At 37.2% G+C, this 23,214-nt stretch overlaps 2 protein-coding genes across 3 annotated transcripts; one reads left to right on the top strand and one right to left on the bottom strand.

Annotated features, from left to right (window-relative positions):
• Positions 1 to 308: 308 nt before the first annotated feature.
• LOC121814660 (transmembrane channel-like protein 7) lies at positions 309 to 10,215 on the bottom strand. Its single transcript, XM_042221617.1, has 16 exons — positions 10,035 to 10,215; positions 6,984 to 7,245; positions 6,743 to 6,891; positions 6,411 to 6,566; positions 6,239 to 6,321; positions 6,011 to 6,156; positions 5,787 to 5,934; positions 4,825 to 5,007; positions 4,560 to 4,705; positions 4,348 to 4,462; positions 3,958 to 4,055; positions 2,472 to 2,655; positions 2,238 to 2,368; positions 1,891 to 2,046; positions 1,725 to 1,803; positions 309 to 1,156 (listed from the first exon to the last, which is right to left on the bottom strand). The coding sequence occupies exons 1-16, from the start codon at positions 10,048 to 10,050 to the stop codon at positions 956 to 958; spliced, it is 2,253 nt and encodes a 750-aa protein (XP_042077551.1). The 5' UTR covers positions 10,051 to 10,215; the 3' UTR covers positions 309 to 955.
• Positions 10,216 to 10,390: 175 nt separating this feature from the next.
• tmc5 (transmembrane channel like 5) lies at positions 10,391 to 22,677 on the top strand. Of its 2 annotated transcripts, XM_005924977.3 has the most exons (21): positions 10,391 to 10,958; positions 11,424 to 11,616; positions 12,197 to 12,396; positions 12,592 to 12,660; positions 15,559 to 15,675; positions 15,813 to 15,915; positions 16,198 to 16,276; positions 16,386 to 16,667; positions 17,168 to 17,301; positions 17,584 to 17,728; positions 17,859 to 18,011; positions 18,299 to 18,465; positions 19,360 to 19,435; positions 19,562 to 19,659; positions 19,743 to 19,838; positions 19,982 to 20,057; positions 20,490 to 20,623; positions 20,817 to 20,990; positions 21,170 to 21,248; positions 21,396 to 21,488; positions 21,577 to 22,677. In XM_005924977.3, exons 2-21 carry the CDS (start codon positions 11,543 to 11,545, stop codon positions 22,153 to 22,155), a joined length of 2,928 nt encoding a protein of 975 aa, XP_005925039.1. In that variant the 5' UTR covers positions 10,391 to 10,958; positions 11,424 to 11,542; the 3' UTR covers positions 22,156 to 22,677. The 2 variants fall into 2 exon arrangements, with proteins under 2 accessions (XP_005925039.1, XP_042077550.1); XM_042221616.1 differs by having other exon boundaries at positions 10,391 to 11,616.
• Positions 22,678 to 23,214: the final 537 nt, after the last annotated feature.

Here is a 23,214-nt window from a genome sequence, read left to right as displayed (position 1 = left end):
AATTCGTAATCTTATTATTACCCTCTCCTTGATTACCCTTTATCACTTTTTATATATCATCAAACTGCCTTTTGTCATAGCACCATGACAGAGATTTTACCACCATTTGACTTTTCAAAACAGTATTTCACATTCACTTATATCAGTTTGTTCCATAAAATATCTGCATGATGAGACTGACAGAGTGAGATTTAAAACAATTAAATGAGAAAATATACTTAGGAAAACATTTATTTCATATGTACAGTACCCACAATCAAATTAAGGCATCATGAAAATACAAGAGTATTTTCACCCAAATCTGACAAAAAAAAAAAACAAAAACCCCAGAACAGAGATAATTGTTAATAATATGCCCACAGTCCAGAAGATATTTTAAAAAGGTACTAAAACTAAGTAAAAAGTAGTGTTAAAAGTAATTTCATTCAAAATGTATTAGGCACAGTCATAAATATTCATTTGCATATGCAACAACACCCACAAATAAACAAGTCAACAAGGAAGCTGTAGTAAAAAAACAAAACAAACCCCCAAAACCCTGCGTTAATACATTTAAAGTGCATGAGATTGAGAAAAGTTTTAAAAACAAGTCCAGTAGTTTAAAAGAATCGAAATCCTTCTCAGAAGGAAAAGATTACATGCAAGTAAATACTCTGCAGCTCAACAAAAATAAAGTTTTGATTAAAGGAAAAAAATATTTTTGAGATTGTCAATTCATATATTCACAAATATTCAGACTGTTTTTTTGGACAAACAAACAAACAGCAAAAAAAAAAAAAAACACTGAAAAGGTCAGAAGCACTGTGAACAGGATATTTGTTTACAATGCAGTGTTTTCACAGTTAATTAAACACATTTAAGATATTAGTCTGAAAAGTTCAATTGTCTGCTTAGACAATTGAAGAATTGTCTAAGCATGCACCTCTGCTTTATTCAGTAAAATAAGGCCTTTGCCTTAAACTTGAGTGGAGGAGCTTGGAGCTGCATGGGCCAGGAACACCGCATCACTGAAATTGGTGGCGAAGCTAGTGTGGTAGCTAGGACTGCTTCTGCTGCTGCTGCGGCGGGGTTGGAATTTGGATTGTGGGGATCTCACACCTGAGCGCTTCTGGGCCTGGCACAGCTTCTGGATCAGGAAACGCCGGTCGCGGCCCTCCTGATTGACAAATTAACACAAACAGATTTCAGTTCACACTGCATTTGGCAATAACTGAATTGATAACAAGAACACTCAGAGTACGCAACTCCCCCTGAAGGACAAGAGCTATAATAAAACTTTGACTTTTTATGATGTTTTTATTACTGATATCGTACAGAACATATTGAAAAAATAAGGTGTGTTATACAGCTATCTCCATGCTATTTCATATGATATTACTTAACACGGTTTCTTAGAATTTTAAATTAGGTCAACTTTGATCTTGAGCACTAAAAATGAAGCTCACATGCTTAGCCAGCTTAGGTACTAATGTTCCCCAAGGCCTAGTTGTGAAGTTTAAATATAATCCATAAAAAACTGTTGATAATATAGGTTTTACTGATTTTCACATTTTGTGTAACTTCGACTAGATTTTCACCAACAATAAATTAAGCCGTTATCTGCATCTACAATCACACAAAATTTGAAAACGATATCTTTAAAAGTGTGGGCACTAGTACCTTCTAACAAACAGAACCAATTACATACTCCCTCCCTTTTGGGGGGGGGGGAGAATAAGACCTACCATTTCTAGTTGGTGTCTTAGTTCATTAATGACCCTCTTGTGTGCTCCAGCAAGTGCAATCACATAAAACATGGCCAAACTGGAAAAAACATGGAAACAAAGTATAAAATTACAGCAGAGGAAAAACAATGTTAAAAAGGTGAAAATATATAATAAGAGGACCAACCATGTGATAACAAAGAAAGAGACAGCAAAGGCCTCTGAAGAGAGAGCACGGAGAAGCTTTTCGACTCCTTTGGGTAGCTGAGAAACTGTAGCTGGCACCACGTACCAGGAGGTTTCGTAATTAACAAAAGGTCCACAGGCCCGAGAACAGTTTATCCTGAACAAAAAGGAAGTATAAGTGAGTGCATACAAGTAAGAGTTCCTATATTTATCCATATTAAGAAAAAAATAATTATATGGCAGTGGCCAGATTTTGACCTTTGGCATGAATATTTCTGCTAGAGGTTCTTTTAAAGCTCCATACAAACTATACAAATATAATTAGAACACAGTATGAACATTACTCACTGTGCTATACTAGCTATGACAGGCACACAGGCAAGAGTCAGGCCGATCAACAGCACGCCGAGGAAAAAGAAGTTGGAGCTGGATGCTCGGAAAGGACGTGTGGCTGGACGACAGTTTTTGATTAATGATACCTAGCAAACAAAAATTTGCAAATGAGGCTTACTAGAATATTTCATGCTTTTTTCCTTCACTCTTGCAAGGAAAAAACTACATGCATTCAAACCAAAATGTCACCTTCTTGATGTAAAAGATAAAGAAATATTTGAGGGTGCAGATAGCAGGCAGCAGTGGGCAGTAGAAAGTGCCGATCCAGCAGATGGTCTGACCATAGACGATCTCCAGTACATTCTGAGGAATAGAAAACTCCTGTTGGCTCATCCATTTAGCCAGGGCAGAATTACTGTACCTCAGAAGCAGTCTGGGTAGGATAGAACAAGAAGGACAAAAATGACTAAAGCAGAAATAATCAGAGAAAACAAAGCCTTCAGCGACAGAATAATTTTAGCTACATTTATTTAGACTAACTAAGCTAACACTAAAACTACCATATTTTTCAGACCATAAAGTGCACCGGATTATAAGGCGCACTGTTGATGAATGGATCTGTTTTCATACATAAGGCGCACCGGATTATAGGGCGCATTAAGCGAAACAAAACAAGTCAAACTTGACTCAACTCATTCCTCTTTCTTCCTCCACTTCCGTACCATTGATTCATTAATGCTGAATTCTCTCACAGCTGCTCTATTCCCATGTTGTTGCAGTATATTAATGACTAACCTTGTATTGTGGATGGATTGTCTCAGTTGTTCTCCTGACTGAAGTTTGGTGCATTTACAGCATCCTGCCATGCGATTGCATTTCTCCCTAACCATCAGGTACCCTCACGTTAACTTTTATCGAGTGGAAAAAAGTTAGCGTTCATCCTCCAGTTTCACTGTGTTTATGTTATGCTAACATAGCTGTGTCATTAGCGATCACGTAGCACATCATTATATACCAGCTAGTCCAACTTCAGTAACTCTACAAACATCACTGCTGTTTAGTTTTCTGTCCTTATTTATGCTGGAAGTGATAGCAGAGCTGTACATTTTAATTTTTTCAGAAATCTCAGTCAGAACATGCTATATCATGTTTCGGTGTAAACTAGCGAGCTAACTTCATGCTAACTTCTAACTCTGTTAAATTTAATAAATTCTGTTTTGATGGATGCCTGGATGTTAAACTTAATTGTTCCACCTGGTAAAGCAGCAATGCTGATCATTTTATTAAAGATGAAGGAATTTAGACAGTTTTTAATTCTCAGTGATGTCGCAGTATTCATCTGACTTTGGGACGGAGCGAAGTTTTAGACCCAGATTACTCCGCGAGGCTCCTGACTACGGTAGCCGTAATTCTCTGACAATCCATCCAAGCGGTGCGGCTCCGTAGCTTACCGAAGTCGTACTAAAACATTTTTGACAGATTTTTTAGCGCCGTGTACCACATAAAATCGGTTCGAGGTCAGCAAGCACAACCAGAATTCACACATAAGGCGCACCGGATTATAAGGCGCACTATCGAAAAATACGATAGTCCAAGTCAGCTCCTGTAACTGTTACATTAGAGATTCTTAATCTTTTATGAAGGTGACATCTTTACACCTCTTCAAATGTCATGAGATGATCACAAAACTAGATGAACTGTACTTTTTTTCTACTGTGGATAAATGAGGTCTTACTTTCGAGGAAACTCCACAAAGATGGTGACGGAAACGATGACAATGAAGTCAAAGATGGTGAGTTTGTACATCTCTTGGCCCACATGCGTTTCCCAGCACTGTCGACAGCAACAAGGATATAGAGACTGGATTTTACCATACATACATGTCACGATTTAAGAAATGTATTTTATAGGGTGATTAGGAATATACTGTTTTTTTTAAATACTTTTTTAAATTAAAAGTCTAAGAGACCAAAATATGGGCACATATTCGTGCAGTTACACTTAACATATGTAATATTCACATTCTAACACATATGTATAACAGCTAATGCAAAGATACAAATGAGTTTGACACTGCCCCTGCAAACCACTGTATATTACATTATGGCAAAAGAGGATTACTTACAGGGTAAAGATCGTGGTTGTAGCCACAAATACAGGGATCATCTTTACATTTAGTGATCCGAGACCAGACAGAAAAGAGCAAAACCACAATACTGGTTAACCGCATGAAGACACACCTGTGAGCATAGGAAGAAAGAAGGCAAATCAGAAATACTTTCAAGTTCAAATCTGCATCTATGAGTAAGCAGGTCAAAACACAAGACTCCATTTTACCTCATAAGAGTGAAGCGGATCTCAAAAGCAGGAGAATAGTCCTCAAAGTTGATGATAAAAGAGAAAAGTACTGGGGTAATGAAGTTGGCAAAGGTGATAACAATTGAAGGTAGATACTCAAAAATGAGATCTACTATGAAATTCACCTGCAAAAGAGGAGAAACAACAAATACCTTTTATCCTGTGTTGCCAACATTTACCAGAAATTTCTACATAAAGGTTGAATCAAAGCGGGTGGAGAGAAAGAATATTAAAAAAACCTTACCTTTTGGTCATTCATTTGGGCTTTCTGGGAGAAGATAGTGGCTAAATAAATGCAGTAGAAGCAAGCAGCCAGTACACCAATGACGAAAAGATTCAGGATGAGACGGATGAAGTAAAGCCGACATTTTTCTTTGTGGGTGCGCTCTGCTATTTTCTGCTTGATCTTCTCATCCTCCAAATCAGTCTAAAGATATAAAAATATGAATTTTAAAATAAGGCAAGACAACAAAATGATGGTGTTTGATTATTAATTTTCTTTACTTTAGACTCATCAGTAAGACTAATGAAGTTTTTTTTGTTGTTGTTGTTGTTTTAAACTCGCTTTTGGTTGATTTTTATTTTTATGTTTTAGCTTCTGTGAAGCACTTTGTGATTTTTATTTTGAAAGGTGCAATATAAATAAAATTTTGCTTTTACTTTACTTTAAGGAACATCAAGGGACAAGTGTAAGCAATTCTCAGTGATGTATTGCACCCTCTCTAACGTGCATATGAACTACTACCTCCAGGACACAGGTACAGGGTAGAGCTGCATCAACACTGAAAACAATTGGCAGCTATGTGGCAACCAGGGACAATAGAGAGTGAATGACATTCAGTGACTTCATGTGGTTAGAGGCTAAATAACTGCTGGCACTGTGAAGCAGGCGGGACCTGTGATAAATTTATTTTAACTTCCTGGTGAGGATTTGAAGCGACTACCAATGATAGCACAGAATACCGCTGATTAGCATGTGACCCCGGTAGTAATGCACATGGGAACTGGGGCCTTGAATGTCACTAAAGCCATAAAAGTAGATTATATTAAAATGCACATCTTATTTTTACTTTAGAGTAACTGTATGTAGCTGCTGGGGTGCCATGTAAGCACCCATTTTTTCAAATTAGTTTAAAACATATTTGTAAACTGGCCATTGCTTTGACTAGCCAGTTTTACAATCATGCTTCTGATGTATAAACTAACCTTCAGCTCATAGAGCAAAGTCTTTTTCTTCAGCTTTGCAGCATTCTCACTGGTGATGCAGAAATCCCAGCCAGCAAAGATCTTGTTGCAAAAACTCTGAAAGCAATCCTCATCCTGAATCAGATTATGTTTGAACCCGGTGGCAGACCTTCGAAAGAAGAAAACACTCAAGACCACATCTCATCACATAAATGTTATTTCTTATGAGTTTGCCTTTTTCATACCTTTTAACAATCCAGATAAGACTGAGGAAGAGGTACCCTATAGTGACCAGCAGGTATGCCAGTGCCAAATTATAAGTTATGTGGGAGAAATGGATTTTTTCCACATTGTAGAAGCCGTAGAAAAGATAGGTCTGTTCCAGAAAGCCCTGCAGATGAAGCACAGCAGGTGAGTACAGAAACTACAGAGTGGACTCTTTCTCAGGAGACTAATAATGTGACAACACTTACTTCGCCAGAAAGCAGATCAGTAATATACTTATGATAGTTAACAAGACCTCGACGACTGCCACTTTCATACACGCTGCAGTAACCTGTAATATAACAGATAAGCTAAGCTTTTTCATCTTTCTTGCTTAGTATATGCTTCTAATTGAAACAAACAAACAAATAATCCTCTCACTATCATTCTGGCTGAAGGTGATATTTCCTGAAACATGGGGTGCAATGATGATGGGCAACATGACAAAACCAAACATGAGCAGAAAGATGATAAAGTTGAGCGTGACCAGGAAGCGCAGAAAGGAGAAGTAAGACAGGATCCCTGTTCCAAACATCCCTAGTGACAAGTGAAAGAGGCAAAAAGGGAGAACTTAAGTCTGACATAACACAAAGGTACACTTTGTCTTAGCAAAATTATAATTACCGATTAGCACCATTTGAACAGAAATCCAAACAAGTCTTTGAGACCAAAGAAACAATTTCTGTCAGACAATCTGTTTGTCTTTCTTTTACCTTCTATTAGGTGGATGTCTCCCCTCCAGAGCTTCAAAGAGCTCAGCCATTCTTCGCTTTCATCTCTCATCCTCCTCAAATACTTGCGGGTGCTTTGTCGCCACTGTTGCCAGTTGCTCAACTTTTGAGCATCTTCTGCACACCGTTTCCTAAAACATCAAACAGTCAAATAAACTCCTGACACACAAAAACGTTATTTAGCTATTAGTGAAAGAAGTCATAACAGACTACAATTTCCTACTGTTTGCGTTTCTCAGCCATGGGCTTGGCTAGTTCTCTGATGTGTCGCTTCTCAGTCTGACTCTTCTGTTTCACGGTTTGTCTTACAAAGGTGTTTATACCCCATTTCCCACTGCCAGATGAGCCAACCCTTGCTCTAGAGCTGCCTCTTTGTTTGGAGCCAACAGTTGACGACTTCCTGCGGTACAGCAGGGACTGGTAACTGGGGAGCTGGTCCAGCAGAGGGTTACTGCTGATTCGCCCACTGTGATCAGTGACGAACACTTGAAAAGACAAACAAAGTAATGTTTCTTACATGACATTTATTTTTGCTCTTCTGGAACAGATGCTAATATTGCATCTGTACAGAAAACAAAACTCGATGAAATATACATAATACAAAGTAATATGACTGTGTTTAACACTCTGAGCTAATTACCCCTGCATTTTCACAACAGTCACTTCAAATCAGGATCAACCCATCCATCCATCCATCTATCCAATCCATTCACATCCACATAAAAAGATGGACAGCTACACGATTCACTTGATATTGGGCTAGCACAGATTTATTTCTAAGGATGTATATGTTGTCTGAGATTTGCATAAATTAAACTTTTTTTTATTTGCAGACTCAGGTTGGATTCAAGTTGAGATAATAACTACATCACCATGCAAAAGACACAAACCATACCTCATTTCTTCATGTTTTGCTATGAAATTGAGAAATAAGTGCAGAGATCTACTGACAAGTGCAATCATGCATAGAAATAGCGTAAAAATGCTACATTTGTACAGCTGTACTGTACAAATACAATGCAGCTTGAAAGTCAACATTTCATTTGACCACCTTTATTCTTCAGCACAGTCTGAATTCTCTTAGACAAGTTTGCTTTTTATTTTTTTCCCTCCATATATTCAGTTTTATCAAAGGACCACCACACACCATGACAAAAGAAATGAGAACAAACTGATATTAACATAGTGACTAAAGATAAAATTTAAACCATGAAAAAAAAAAAAAACTCCAGAAAGGCTAAAAAATGCTCAACACCATTTAAAAAATAGGTTGTAGCAGTGGAGAGAAAAGTACTACCTAGAGCTCCAGCAGGAGGGGCCCTTCCAAGCCAGGAATGAAAAAAATGCTTTTGTTTACATTTTATAATCCCTATGTAAATTATGTCATAATTAAACTGCCTGAATAAATCTGTTGGATGATTACAAAAATAATAGAAGCTCTCTGCCAGACTTACAAATTTAGAAATGGTTTAGTCCAACACTCATTGAGACTCAACCTTATAGCACAGTTACTTTATTCTCTCCAGGTGACTGCTAATGAGTCTCATTACTCATGTCTTTCTCCAAGAAAGCAAAATTGAGAAATGGCATTAAAACAAAAGAATTGAGAGGCAAAGGAGGTAAACTGAGTTCACTTGTCAGCCATTAACACATTTCTTTCAAAAGGAAGGTCAGCAAAGATAACAGCTAACAGGTTAAGAATGGTTAAGAGGCTGTTGAAAATGTTAAATCAATATAGGATGTCTCTCAAATTTACCAAGCTAAACTTAACACCATTATAACATGTGGCCATGAATTTCAGAAACAGCCAGATAACCAGACGCAGGTCTCCTCCAAATTATTTGACACATGATGAGCTCGTATCTTGAGAACAAAAAGTTATTTCAAGTAATCATTTGTTTCGATAGCAACTTGAACTGAAACTTTACTAAGACTAACATCAAGTAGAATTCTGCTTCTGTATGTGGAGCCAGCTGTTAGGCAAGCAAGGCATTTTGAGGAAGCTGGTATATCTTAAGGCTTAAAATACCGAACTGACACTTCTTCTTAATCTAAATAAAAAAAAGAATGAAAAGGAAAAAACATTCACATGCCAATAGTTTCGTTAGATGTAGCTTTTTCTACATCTAGAAAACCCTCTGGTAGCATGTCTGTGGAAACCATTTTTACGTATTACTGAATCACCCGGTTTATATCTGCAAGACCTTTAAACTGCCATATGACTTCTGTTTGATAACATCAAAGTAAAACAAACAGAAAATGCCTGTCACAAGTTCAAAACATTAAACATATCATAAATCTAATTTAATCTAATGTATTTTTAACATACTGATATCAGGTCTTCTCAAGGTACTGTTGTTATAGTGTTGGGACTCATTTAAAATTTCACAAATATAAAGATAGCTACATTATTCGCAAGAGTTAAACTGTGCCTCAATGATCAGAGTTGACCTCTGACATGAGCCCCAAAAGGATGAAAACTGAAAAATTATACTTCAAGTAAGAGTTTGTGTAGCAGGGTGAGCAAGAACATGTGATAGAGGATGGTGGAAAGGAAGAGAAAGGGGGGAATTGAGGTTGCACTGACTGAGAGTGGTGAGAAGGACGAGAGGAGGACAGAGTTTTCTAACACTTTTCTAAGTGACAGAAAACTGAGAAGAAGCTGTTTTATATTATGGGAATAATAATAAAAATCAATACAAATGAAGGAAATGATGCACCCTTAAACTCAACATTCCACAAAAGTAATTAATGATAAATTGTAGATCACAGGATACTGATATTTCAAACTGTGCACACTTATGAGCTTTTAATAGATTTTTAATAAATACTGTATACGAACAGGTCACTACTGGCTACCCTAATGTCCCTAACACCCTGCGCCTTATAATAAGTTTACACATACAAACAATAACATCACGTCACAACTCAAGTATATGTATCTACAGCTAACAAAAACATGGTTAAAATTCGACACTCCTTTTTACGTTTGCCTCCCAGGAGAAAAGACAATGGCTAACCAAGGGAGCAGACTGTTTTATGAGCCGACAATTGAGTTTCGACACCGTAAACACACTCGAGCCAAACCAGACAAACAAAATCTCTTCCTGCTCTCATTTGAAGGTCTTCCTGTAATCGTTATATGACCCTCTGTCAAATCATTCACCAGCACAACAAACTTTTAGCTACTTTTTAGCGGCTAGCATCATTAGCTAGTTAGCTAATGTAGAAATAAATTGGGTTAATTAATGTAACGCACGAACTTCAAAAATACCTGAGTCGACTTCCATCGCTTCCCTTCCGACAGAATAAATACAGCTATTTATTTATTAGCTAACAATTAACCATCAGACTTCGTCAAAAACAAGGAGTTAACTCTCCCAGCTGTCAGGAAGATAATAGCAGTCTTTCCCAACATCTACTTCCTGGATGTGGATACAGCTCCGGGAGCGACACTAGCTATTATTTATTTATGTTATATCTGGGTGTCGTGTTTGGTTTCATTTTATAATAGTCTGTGTTGCTAGTTACATGTTTAATATTATATTCTATGCTATGTAGTCATTTTTGTAGGATTTTTTAAGCGAATGTGCTAATTATACTAATATGACAGGTTTAAGTTTAAAATAGGTTTTAGTTAACTCACAGTCTCAAAAGAAAAAAACAAAATTATGAACATACAGATTACATATTATATTAGTTAGTTTCACAGTCACACAATATATTCCCAGTTTGTCTATGTTTGTCCTTTCACTTCATTAAAATGCTTGCTCACAACTCTTCCTTCCCTGTGTGGAGCATAGTAAACCCAATTCGCACGCTCATTTTTTCCGGTTTCCGACTATTTGTTTATTGGTTAGGTTTCATTTATCTGTCTGCAACAGGATTCAACCCTATAGGTCAGCCTTTTGAGCCTTATCACCTTAAGTTTTAATAAGGATGCTAAATAATTATTAGCACTGGCGGTTTAATTATTCATGTCACAATCTAGCGTAACCTTTCAATATCCAAGTGCCAGTCCAAAAGCAGCGGACTTTTACCTTTGTGAGCTCAGGCTAAACTTCCTGGTAGGAGGACAGTCCTTCTTTTTATGTCACTGACGGTAATTCAGAGATACTCCTCAGACTTTTAAGCTGCAACTCTGTATTGTCAGGGCGCCCTTTTAGATATATTCTCTCCATTACAGGACAGTAACCAGGTAAGCAGAGGCTAATAACAGAGAAGAATGTCATTTGACAAGTTCTTTTAATCTTTACAGGTTTGTTATTATATGAGAACCTAACTCTAACTACACATTTCTTATAGGTTTCCTGTTTCCATAGTTCAGCCATCAGTCTGTTGTTTTCTGTTCATTGTTATATAAGACCGAGGTGTTCTCTTGCCATAATATAATGGTTTTTGTGAGAACCACAGAGCTATACCACTGCAACCAAACCTCTTTCCACAGGCTGAAACCAAACCTCCTACATGAATTTATAATGATCGGACCGAGCGCTCTAGAGATCAAATTGCACATGCTTTCTATGAAGCTGCCTCTATACAGAAAACTATGTGGTATTAACATGTTATACTACTTGTTTAGGTTTAGTCTTTAGCTTGATAACTTGACTTCAAGCACAATTTTATTGCTTTATTTTAATATTTGTCTTTTATATGGAATAAGTCGTTTACATTTTGCCACTTGACACCGAAATCCTCATATTGGGAGCGACTGGGGCATACTGAGCTGAGGAATCACTGCTGTCTCCAAAGAAAAGCAAACGGATCAATTTGAAGGATCTCATGACAAGTTACAGGAACGGGGGATTTTTCAACCATGCATACCATGACACAGAGACTCTGGAAATTGATAGAAGGTTTGTGTTTATATTATAACATAAAATTTGTTTTTGTCCTCAAATGTGCATCAGAGAAATCTTTTTTCCTGAAAAGTATAGAATTACAATTTGTCAAAGAATGTGTTTGTGAAGGAGTTTGAGTGGTGTGTTGTGTGTGCTTGTAGTAAGAGGAAGTACTGTGAAGAAAAGGTCAGAATGTCAAGCAAGCAAATGAAAAACTAGTTTTAACAGGATCGCCTCAAGAAAAAGGCAACAGCGCGAATTTGTTATATATCTTTGCTTTATCCTCGGCTGGTTCATTTTAGTGTTAATCTTTTTGGTACAAGATTTAAGGTCTGAGGATTGTGGGTGATTATATGAGAGCCCTAGAGTAAACTTTAGCATACTAGTCTCTGCAGTTTACTGTTAAAATGAGTCCAATACTCTATAAGACTGAATGTACTTTAAATTAAATAAAACCTCCACAGTTTAAATTCAAATAACTATATCGGTGACTTGAAATTTCTGTTCTCTTCCTGATGTGATAACGTCAGTGCTCTTAGGTGTCATACATTTATATAATTTATTAATAATTTAATTTATTCTGTTTGGGCTCTAGGGCTTCCAGCAAAACCCATCATACTAACCCCTATGACAACAAAGACCCAACCTGGTGGGGTGACAGGGCTAGCAATGATGCTGCTATAGGGAGAGTGCCTCAAGGTGGCTGGCAGGAACAAAGCTGGAGGGGTAGAGAAAACATCCCAATGGATGCCATCTCCATACGCCCAAGGAGTCCTCCAAGGCACCATGGACCCAGTATGTGTATCACCTCTTTGTGGCCATGTTAAATTATTTAACTATAAAGCAACATAAAGTTTTTGTACACATTTGTGTTTGTTTGATTGAAAAAGTTGTGTTACTTGTTCAGCAGCTTCGTTTTTTGTATATGCCAGTGGATGTTGCTAAGTAACCCTTTGTTGATACTTCCTCTCTATCTCCTCTACATTTTAGATCACAGTATATTTGGGATGGACCCTGAATATAATCAGTCAAGATCTATTCCACTTCCATCGTCTTCAGGTAATACGCTTCATGACACTTAAGATTACACAGTTCCTTTATGGTATAACTAAACACACATTAATCTGTAAAGTTTCCATCACAGGATAATCATTTCACTCAAAAAAATCTGTTGTTGGATGAACACAATTTAATCATGGCGCCTTTTTCCACGTGATTTAACCAAGTACAATAACCGATTTTTGACTATGTCAAACCAACACATTTGGCATTTGGTGGCTTAATGTAATCAGATTATGTTGGATCAGCGTAGTATTCTTACATTGACTTGAAGTGATTTATTTAAGTATGTAGAGTGAAATTCGTTTTAATTGATTCTACACAAGTTAAAAACTTTAGGAAAACACAATGAAATCTTGTTGTTTGAACAACTACTTTGTTAATCAAGGCAATTACTGCTAGTCGTGCTCAATGAACCAATATGGGGGTTGATGATTTCATGGAGACAAACAACCATTTGCACTTATATTCATGGGTAATTTAGAATTCTTGCTGTGAGGCAACAGCACTAACCATCACGCCACCAAGCTGTCAATCCAGGCTTACCAAAGCTATGATTACAAGGCTTGATGCAGAATTTTCTGTATGTTTTTGTCCTTTACAGGTTAAACCACAATAAATAGCGATAGCATACATGTGGTGTAGTTGTCTGCCTCTTAAAACTCCAGCGATTTTCCTGCAGTTTGACATCTAATGTGATCTTGTGAATTTCGTGAGTCCAGGCAACTAACCACTCTTACTAGATTGTATCATGTCATCTCAACAAGAACAAATTAAGTTGCTGAATTTCATGCATGATTTAATTACATTCACCATTGAAACATGAAATTATTTATTCAAATTACAAGTTTGAATCTTGTACATGTAACAACCACCCAATTTCATTTTTTTTTTTGAGTGTTCAAATAACATTGCCATTCATCCTCATACTCATGTCTTCACTAGACTGCATCCTTAATTGTGGATATAATGGATGTCAACAATAAAAGCTACAAGGAAATTGGCAAAGAAAATAAAACAGAGCAAAGGGGATTATTTAGTAAATGTTTTTTGCATGAAGTTCAAATAAAAAGTTACAGCATACAGTAGAAGTGTTTGTTGGTCGGTTTTTCAACTACACTGAAAAAAAGGGATTGGCCAGCTCTTGGATTTATGTAAGTATCTTGTGTGTATTCAACACAAGTGCCTCATGCTTTAAAGTTAAGTGTAACTCTATAGTAACTCTATAGTGTAGAAACTACATAATATGCAGAGAGGGTAGATTAAATTGTTCATGTTTGAGTGAAGTAAGTCAATAATATAGCAATGTTTACATCGCACAGGATTTCAGTCTCGCACGCTTTGGATCGTGGTTTGACGAAGGCATCCATCTCAGTCAAGTCGAGCAGCCGCCTCTACTTTTTTGGTAAACCGAAAGAAGTAAATTGGGTGGTTGTTACATTAAAAAAGCCTACCTTTTAATTTGAACACAAAAATTTCATGTTTCTATCTTGAACGTAATTAAATCATGTAGGATCTGTATGAAATTCAACAACTTAATTTGTTCTTGTTGAGATGATCTGATACAATCTAGTAAGAGTGGCTAGTTGCTGGACTCATGAAATTACACAGACAACTACACACACACCACATGTATGCTATCGCTTTTTATTATGGTTTAACCACATGTAATGGTGGCATTAGTGCTGTTGCCTCACGAAGGTCCTGGGTTCAAATCCACAATTTAATGTGAATGGTTGTTTGTCTCTGTGGTAGACTGGTGAGCTGTCCAGGGTGTTCGCTGCCGAGTGACCTATCACTTCAGGCTTATGCCCCAGATAGGAGGATTGTAGTTGTTGTAGACCCGTTCACTTTTTATAGTAACCAGACTCTAGACTTTGTTGAACATTATGTAATATGAAGACAACATGTAGTATTTAAGTGACCAAGTAGTATTGGGGTAAAAGTTATTGAATAGTGTTGAAATAAAATGACAAAATTGTGAAGGATTAAAATATTCCAAGAGCTCAACTTACTTCATCTAAACATGTTTCAGTTGTGTTTTCTGAACACAAAATGCACAGGTTTATTGAATAGGAATAAGTTGTGTTGATTTAACTCATTTGTCTAAGTTTCTGCCAAAGCAAAACATTTGTGTGCAACCAATGTCCACTATTGAATCAAGTAAATCCAACATGGCCTTTTTTTCAGTGTATAGTTTGATTACCATAGAACATGACACAGATATACAACTTTGATTTACATCTGATTTACACAAGTAAACTGTATTAGCAACTGTTGGATGGACTGTCATGGAATCCATATAGATAGAAATTCAGGATGAATTATAACTATGTCTTCCATTTCCTCCCATTTTATTTAATCTTTATGCTTCTGAAAGACTAAAAAGAAATTCCAGAGTCATACCAAGAGTTGTTAAAAGGCATAACTAACGCATGCAAGTAATACACTGATACTCTGACAATAACTGCAAAGTAATACAGTTTGGTGGGCAATGGCACCAACACCTTCAGTATCATAGCATTATATGAACTGAAAATAAATATGAAATAATAAATTCATCAGAAATAAAGATTTTGAACAAACAGTTGTATATTAGGACCCACATTAGTTTGTATATGGTGCTGTGTCCTGTACTATCAGCAGTGCTTTCTGTCAGTGTTTTTGCAGTCGATATTTATCTTTAGATTTATAAATAAGTAGCAGCTTATTGTTATTATAGAAAAGAGTAAGTGATAAAGGCTGCATAAACGGCTGCAGGTGTTACATTTAAAAATGCTACCCAGTTCATTTGCTGACTGTCACTCTGTTCTTGTATCAATCTCATGCTTTTGAGTTTGAAAATCCACAATAATCACAACAGAAGGCTGGCTGTCTTTTGCTTGTGTGCAAATCCAGGAAAAATGACAATGCGGTGGAGAGGAATAGCGATGAGAAGGATGAGCATGTTTCCTAATGCAGATCATACCCAAACAGCTTTCACAGAGGATGCCATCTGGAATGAGATGCAAAATGGTAAGCACACCTGAGGGGTGTCAGATTATCCTGTGGATTTTTGGATAGTGAATTATGACACCTGATATGTATTATGAAAGGCAGTACTCGCAAAGATTTAACAGCCAGCACTTGTCTTGTCATCTTGTGTCTGACAGAGCAACAAAACCTGCTCGAGGAACTTGCTGCTCTGTCAACACGAGACAGAATCCAGGCCATTCGGGATCTTCCAATGAGCTTTAAAGACAAGAAACATATCAGGTGGGTGAGCCACAAACAAATAAAGATGATAACAAAATCCTTCTCAGTGTCATTCGAAACATTTAGTTAAACATTGCATCCTGCTGGGAACCATAAACTAGGCTGTATGCAAATGCTTGGAGGCCACAGGTGTTGCAATAAAGATCTCTGAAGGAAGTATTTGTCCAACACAAATTACACAAGAAAGTACTAATTGAAGTCCAAAGGGGCTTCTACAGCCTGCAGAAACTTGTGATGCAGGTAATTTGCTTGACAAGGATCCCAATGGTTTTACTCTTACAGGAAAGAATTGGAATTACAGTCTTCCAAGAAGTCTCGCCAATTCACATGTTTGGCAGATTGCTCTGAAAAGCTGTCTCTGGTGAGTGTTTTATCTGTCATAAAAGCAACAGCTGCATCTCTTTATGAGCCTGGCTCATTCATAATTTGTGCTCATATGCTACATACAGAATGTTATGATCTTTTTTCAGTTTTCACGAAAATGCGGGTACCATGTAAAGTCAGCCAAGCAGACCCTGAAACTGTGGCAAGGCGCTATGAAAAGTATTGGTGGGAAGTTTGGGACCAGTGTTCTCACCTATTTTGTGTTCCTGAAGTGGCTTCTCATGTTTAACATTTTCTCATTCCTGGTCAACTTTGGCTTTGTCACCATCCCTCTGCTTGTTTACAAGCAAACCCCAAACATTTCTCAAATCGTGAACAACATACCCCAAAATGTGACCTTCAGAGGACTGGAGATACTAACTGGAGCTGTAAGTAGTACATGCATTTATCTTCTGTTGAAGTCACAACCATCATTATTTTAAAATTTAAAGCTAATGTAATAATTACCATTTAATTAAATGACTATGTAATATTTAAAGAGCTAATTATTTGGTTTATGCTCATGGCTCAAATCTGCATTATTTTGGATGCAGTTGTTTGTTTTCCAATGATGGATACAGTCTGGACAGATCACCAGTCTCACATCCACACCTATAGCCAATTTAGTCACCAGTTAACTTAACATTCATGCACAAAGAGCACATGCAAACCCCAACCACAAGTGGGGTTTCTTCAAGTGGAGTGACAGTGCAACAGCATTTGTTTTCACAAAAGAAAATCTAAAACATGAATCTGCTCTAGATGGCAGATCATAATCAATTAGAACTAGCAAACACTGTTGATATGTATTATGTAATATCATGTTAGATGTTTTCTAATTCTCTCTGTACTGAGTGAACAAGAGTTGCATATATTTTGGATTTCCTAGGGTTACTTCAAGTATACGGTCATGTACTACGGTAGCTACAGCAATGAATCTCTGGTGGGTTACAACATGCAGCTGGCCTATTTCTTCACCATTGCAGTCTATATGGTGCTATGTGGAATTTCACTTATTTTCAGGTTAGTTAAGTCCTCATCATGCTAAAGATTTTACTCAAGTCCACAGGGAATTTGCTTTGTTATGACTCCTCAACATGCATGTGGGAGAAGAGGAGATAAGTTAAAAGAAAAAATTGATAAATATAATAATAAATTATTAGAAAATGTGAAAATTCTAATATAAGTATGCCAAAACAAGCAATCATAACATTGATTAATAGTTGTAGATATAAAAACTCTCATAGCTGCTCCAATAGCTCTGATTCTAACAATGATTCTGAATCTTGATTTGTCCACGTGCAGCATGGCAGTCAATTTCAAGAACAACTATGTACTAGCAGACTCGGCATCAAACAGTGCATGGCAACTTCTTTGCACCTGGGATTTTAGTGTAACCAATGAGAAAGCAGTGAAACAGCGCAGGAACAACCTTTGTGTCCAGCTCAAGGTGACTTATAGCGTTTTTCTTTTTCTAAAAAATATCAAATGCTGAATTAACTGTGACAGATTGAAATTCTGTATTTTACACCTACATACACATCAGTATTTCATTGTTTGTCCTCTTGCTGCTCACTCAGGAGTCTTTATCAGAAACGGCCCAGCAGGAGCGCCTTACAATCTCTGAAAAACTGAAGCACTATGGGATTAATTTTAGTTGCTGGCTTCTCTCCACAAGCTTGGCTTTTGGTTGTGCAGCCAGTATTTACTATCTCTGCGAGTATGAGATTGAGGTACATAAGTTAAAATGGAATAATTAGACTTTGGAATTACTTGTGTCTGTTAAATGTAGACTACAGGCAATGTGAATTCATATTTTTTCTCTAGAGAAATCACTTTTCTTGTTAGTAAAACTAGTATAAACTAAAAAACATGTAAAAATATATACCTCACCTGTACTCTCAGAGCGTGAAAATCTAAACCAGGTGTCATAAATTTACTGAAAGTCTTGTCATTTATTGTTTCATTGCACACAGTATTCGTCATTATGCACTATCTTTACCTGTTTTGTGTTTTACAGCAGGCAACAGAAAATGGCAATTGGTCTCTGCTTGAGGAGGGAAAGACACTCCTGGTTCCCTTTGTGGTGTCTTTAATAAACCTGGTTATTCCACTCTTCTACTCCCTCTTCAACAAATTTGAGCATTACTCCACCCACCGCAAACAGATATATGCTCTGTTGATCAGGTGAAATAAAACAATATATGTATATAAATATGTCTATAAATATGTCTATGTCTATGTCTAGATAGATAACAAAATACAGATATCTTAGTTTACCATTAGACCGGAAATAAGGAGGCAACTAACCTTGTTTTGGTGTGCCTATGACATCATCACAGAGTCACCAGCATGGTAGCAGGCTCCCAATCTTGTTAGAGTTAATTGCAGTGTAATTTGTGGGCTGTGTTATAAAACAATGTAGGACTTCCTGAAGTATAGTGAGAAGACTGGGAGTGCTAGGATCTAGGAACAGTTCTAGGATCAGGCTTAAACAAAAGTAAATATAAAGTATAGTGGTATCTATGTAAAGCCATGACTGTATATATGTAAAGTGGTGCAGCTATCGACACATCTATAAATTTATAGACCATAAATGCCTTAATGGTCTTGCTCCCCCATACCTTTCCGACTTACTTCAGCCTTATATTCCTTCGCGGACCCTTAGATCAGCTGCTTTTGGTTGTCCCAAAATCTAGGCTAAAACGAAGAGGAGAACAAGCCTTTTCAATTATGGCTCCAAAACTTTGGACTACGCTGCCTTTAAATATTAAACAGGCATCTTTGTTTCCTGTTTTTAAGTTGCTTTTGAAAACACACCTTTTTTCGATTGCGTTCAGACTGGTGTGAGTTGATATGTTTATTATGTGTAGTATTGTGTTTTTATGTGAGTGTCAGTGGCTTCATCTTGTGTTTTACTCCTTTGTTTCTGTACAGCACTTTGGGAAAACTTTCTGTTTTTAAATGTGCTATATAAATAAATTGGATTTGGATTTGGATTTGGACATCTAGCACAAAGCAAATATAATTATTTATTTAACCAATAATAAAAATTGAAATACTTTCTTTTTTCACATACAGAAATGTCTTTCTCAAGATGTCCATTCTGTCTGTTTTGTGTTATTATTGGATGAATAAGGTGCCTGCTAAAGGTTCAGTAAGTAATAAATATCCATTTATCTATTTATTTGTGTTTTTTAAACACAACATACGTTTATTTTATCTGTCCCTACTTTATTCATTAGGCATAGACATTCATTCGTGAATTTGTTTCATTCATCAGGGTTGGGAGTCCATGGTAGGGCAGTCTTTGTACCGTCTGGTCCTTTTTGACTTCCTTTTCCTGATGTTGGGATCTTTCTTTGGAGAGTTTCTTAGCAAGTGAGTTATAGAATTTCAATTCATATTTTATATTGTTAGATGGACCTATGTTTAAAATCACATACTCAATTTCTTCCTAATAGTGTGATCGGGACAAAATTAATACCACGCATGGGGGTTCCTGAGTTTGACGTAGCCAGAAATGTGCTTGAACTCATCTATTCACAGACGCTGGCCTGGTATGAACCATATGAACAATACATTCGACATTTCATAAGTTCTAGCAGTGTGTCAGTGGATTTTAGTCAAATCTTATGTTATCTATCCTGATCTTGGACCTTTTTAAATTATTTAAATGCAATCGTCTATTTTCTCTCCACAGGATTGGAATCTACTTCTCTCCTCTGCTACCTGCCATGCAGATTTTAAAATTCTTCATCCTGTTTTATCTAAAGAAGGTAAATGCTGCTACCAGGAGTGCTCCATGCTCCATAAGGGTCGTGTTACTCTATTTGCACACCTCAGTCAATAATTAATTAAAATCCTTTCATCACATTGAATGGATGCTTTATTTTGGGTAATGGAAAAGACAGCCTGGGTTTCGGATTTAAGGAGTAACCATTATGGTTTAATGGTACCAGACAAGATCAATCAATCACTGAAATTTAATGAACTTTGTAGGATTTGTAATTTGATCTAGGCCGGATCTGCTGATGCTGTGTGTTTCATGAACCTGCTGAATGATCTTTTAAAAAGTGAATTCCAAGCTCTGTTTTCTGTTATGGCTCACAAGTTTATTAGCAAAGTTACTACAAAAATAAATCAATAATATATTTGTTTATGGATGTGTATTTATGGGGTAGTACAAGTTTGGTTTTTGCACTTCTCAGGTCAGTCTCACACATAACTGTCAGCCCCCACGGCGATCTGGCAGAGCAGCTCAGATGCAAACCATCTTCATCTTCCTTCTCTTCTTCCCATTCTTCGTGGGAGCCCTGTCAATTGTTGCATACACTGCCTGGAGGTAAGAGGACATGACTTCAACTGCTAAAAAAGAGAAAAATATATCCATCAATTCTATTTTATTCTTTTCTAAGCTAAAATAAAATAATATATATATATATATATTTGTCTTTGATTAATAATGCATTTTGTACTGAAAATACAGAAAGGTTCCAGTCTCAGTCTTGTTTTGTTCACTCTGTCTTGCTCCATAGCCTGACTCCCTCAAAGTCCTGTGGCCCTTTTCGTGGACTCAACAATTCCTTCAGTGCGGTTGATGTCTGGATAGATGATCTAAAAAACATCACTGGCTCTCAGTGGGTCGTCGAGATTTACAATAATGTCATCCGGAGTGAAATCTTCTATTTTCTAATCACACTCATCATCCTGTAAGTGCATAGTGCAAGTGCTGTCTTATGTACACAGCATGTACTTTGTAACGTTGACTGAAAAAGTCCAAGCCATGTTTTGCATATAACTGAGCTTTGCATATAAATGCACATATGTACTGATGCAAAATTTGTGTCATTAAGCAAATGGTTTTCCTGTGTGCAATTTTACTGCTCAGTGTCATCATATACATATTGTGGCAAGTCACTAATGGCCGAAAGGAGCTTATTCGTCGTCTGAGACAACAGATTGTCAATGTGAGTTTGTTCTAGAAACTGTTTCCCTTAATATATGTTTCACCAGACCTCAGGAACAAGTGGAACTTGTCTAGTCTTGAATACATTTACATTTTGTTTATGTTTTTGTTTTTGTTTGCCTGACTGCTTCTGTTTCCCTCCCACCAGGAAGGGAAAGACAAGTCCTTCTTGTTAGAAAGGTTACAGGACCTTCAAAAATCTATCCCAAACAAAAACACCAAACAGAAGAAACAAAAAGGGGTTTGTTGTTAAAATTATTTCATGCTGACATCACTTTGCATGTAGAAGCTTGTTATCAGCCTTACTGAATATTTTATTTACTGTTTAGAGCATGAAACAGCATTCATATGATCACTCATCTGGTGATCAGTCCAACTCAAATGCCATGGTTCAAGCTTTACTTGCACGTCAGCAACTTGAAGAGGAGGAGAAAAGATACAGCATTGGTGGAGTACCTGTTCCTTCTGAAATGTCTAACTCTAGTTCTCTGATGCAAGCCATGTTGGCCCGTCAACTAGCTGACCAGGAGAATGAAGATCAGTATCCGATGCATGATGAAAACCCATCATCTTCCAGTGCACTTGCTCAGGCCATGGCAGCCAGAAACAGGGTGGAGGATGAAGACAATAATCAATATGACATTTTCAACAGATCCAGTGCCGTCACACAGGCCATGCAAGCCAGAAGAAGAGCAGAGGACACAGAAGATGACATGGGTGACCTGCCGCATCCAGTGTCAAGTGTCATGATGCAGGTCATGCAGGCCAGGCAGCAAGCACAGGAAGATGACAGAATTCAATGGATGACTGCTCCACCACAAAACCCTGGGCCTTCAGGCTCCAGTGCTCTTATCCAGGCCATGCTAGCCCGGCAGGCGGCCCAGAATGAATACGATGATGGTTACTGAACAAAATGCTGAGTTTTATCTTACAGTGATGAAAAAACAGATGTATGAAAAACATCCACGTGGCTTTTTAAGACTGAATTTGCACTTTGCGAAGAATATATGAAAGAGATGAGTGTGCAGGTCCACCTCTTAATTCAACTTTTATACAAGTAAATTTTGAAATCTTTCTACGATAGTATGTCAGCCTTGTGTGATGAGTAATCCTAAACATAAATTTGTGCCATTTGTAATGTAAATGTTGTATAAGTTGTTAATTGTTGCACATAATGAAATGTGAGCTAGAAAAGGCAAAATAAAGGCAAATGTTAAAAAAAAAAATGCCCCTGCAAAATTTGTTACAGTTGTTACTGGAGTGAAATGTAATTTTCCCAAGTGGCTGATAAAGACAACACTGCCCTCTTCAGGAACTATGCATACATTGCTACATTTGATTTTTTTTTTTTTTTTTTCCAAACGACAGCTCTTGTTCTGGGCATTTTTAGAACACTCTTCAGACACAGGAAAAAAAAATACTAGGTTGAATATCATTTCTTTTATTTGTGCAAAAAAAAAAAAGCTTCACTAAAAACTACTGAAATCAACTTTGTACTATTTTTACAGTTCAAAAATGTAACTGAAAAGGTTTAATAAACTGTGTGTTCTATATTTGTATCATACTAAAAACACCAGATGTGTTTTGTGGTGGGAAAGTAACAGTCAATCAAAACACAGTTTTGAAATGGGGAACTTTAATAGTCATCATACTTGCTTGAAACACTCCGCAGAGCCTTTTTACCGTCATGAAGTTTCTACTTTTCTCCAGTTAAAGCAGAATCATCAAATGAAAATGACTTACACTGTTAGAAATGTGGTGTACTGACTGTGATCTCTCCAATAGTGCTAGTGTTTAGCACTATTGGAGTGTTGGAGAGTTGGGAGTTCGCCTTGTAGTCCAAAGGTTGCCGGTTCGAGCCCCCGGCTTGGACAGTCTCGGTCGTTGTGTCCTTGGGCAAGACACTTCACCCGTTGCCTACTGGTGGTGGTCAGAGGGCCCGGTGGCGCCAGTGTCCGGCAGCCTCG

Source organism: Haplochromis burtoni, unplaced genomic scaffold (assembly GCF_018398535.1).
Source record: "Haplochromis burtoni strain Fernald_Lab_line unplaced genomic scaffold, NCSU_Asbu1 Contig_70, whole genome shotgun sequence".
NCBI classification, from domain to species: domain Eukaryota; kingdom Metazoa; phylum Chordata; class Actinopteri; order Cichliformes; family Cichlidae; genus Haplochromis; species Haplochromis burtoni.
This window is presented reverse-complemented; position numbering and strand designations above follow the sequence as displayed.

Coding starts and splice junctions, on each gene's coding strand:
- tmc5 (XM_005924977.3), top strand. CDS start 11,543: ATGACAAGTTACAGGAACGGGGGATTTTTCAACCATGCATACCATGAC. Junction 19,436..19,561: donor AGGTGCCTGCTAAAGGTTCA/GTAAGTAATAAA, acceptor TTCATTCATCAG/GGTTGGGAGTCCATGGTAGG. Junction 20,058..20,489: donor TCCTGTTTTATCTAAAGAAG/GTAAATGCTGCT, acceptor TGCACTTCTCAG/GTCAGTCTCACACATAACTG.
- LOC121814660 (XM_042221617.1), bottom strand. Junction 4,056..4,347: donor ACAACCACGATCTTTACCCT/GTAAGTAATCCT, acceptor TGCTGTCGACAG/TGCTGGGAAACGCATGTGGG. Junction 2,047..2,237: donor GTCATAGCTAGTATAGCACA/GTGAGTAATGTT, acceptor CTTTTTGTTCAG/GATAAACTGTTCTCGGGCCT.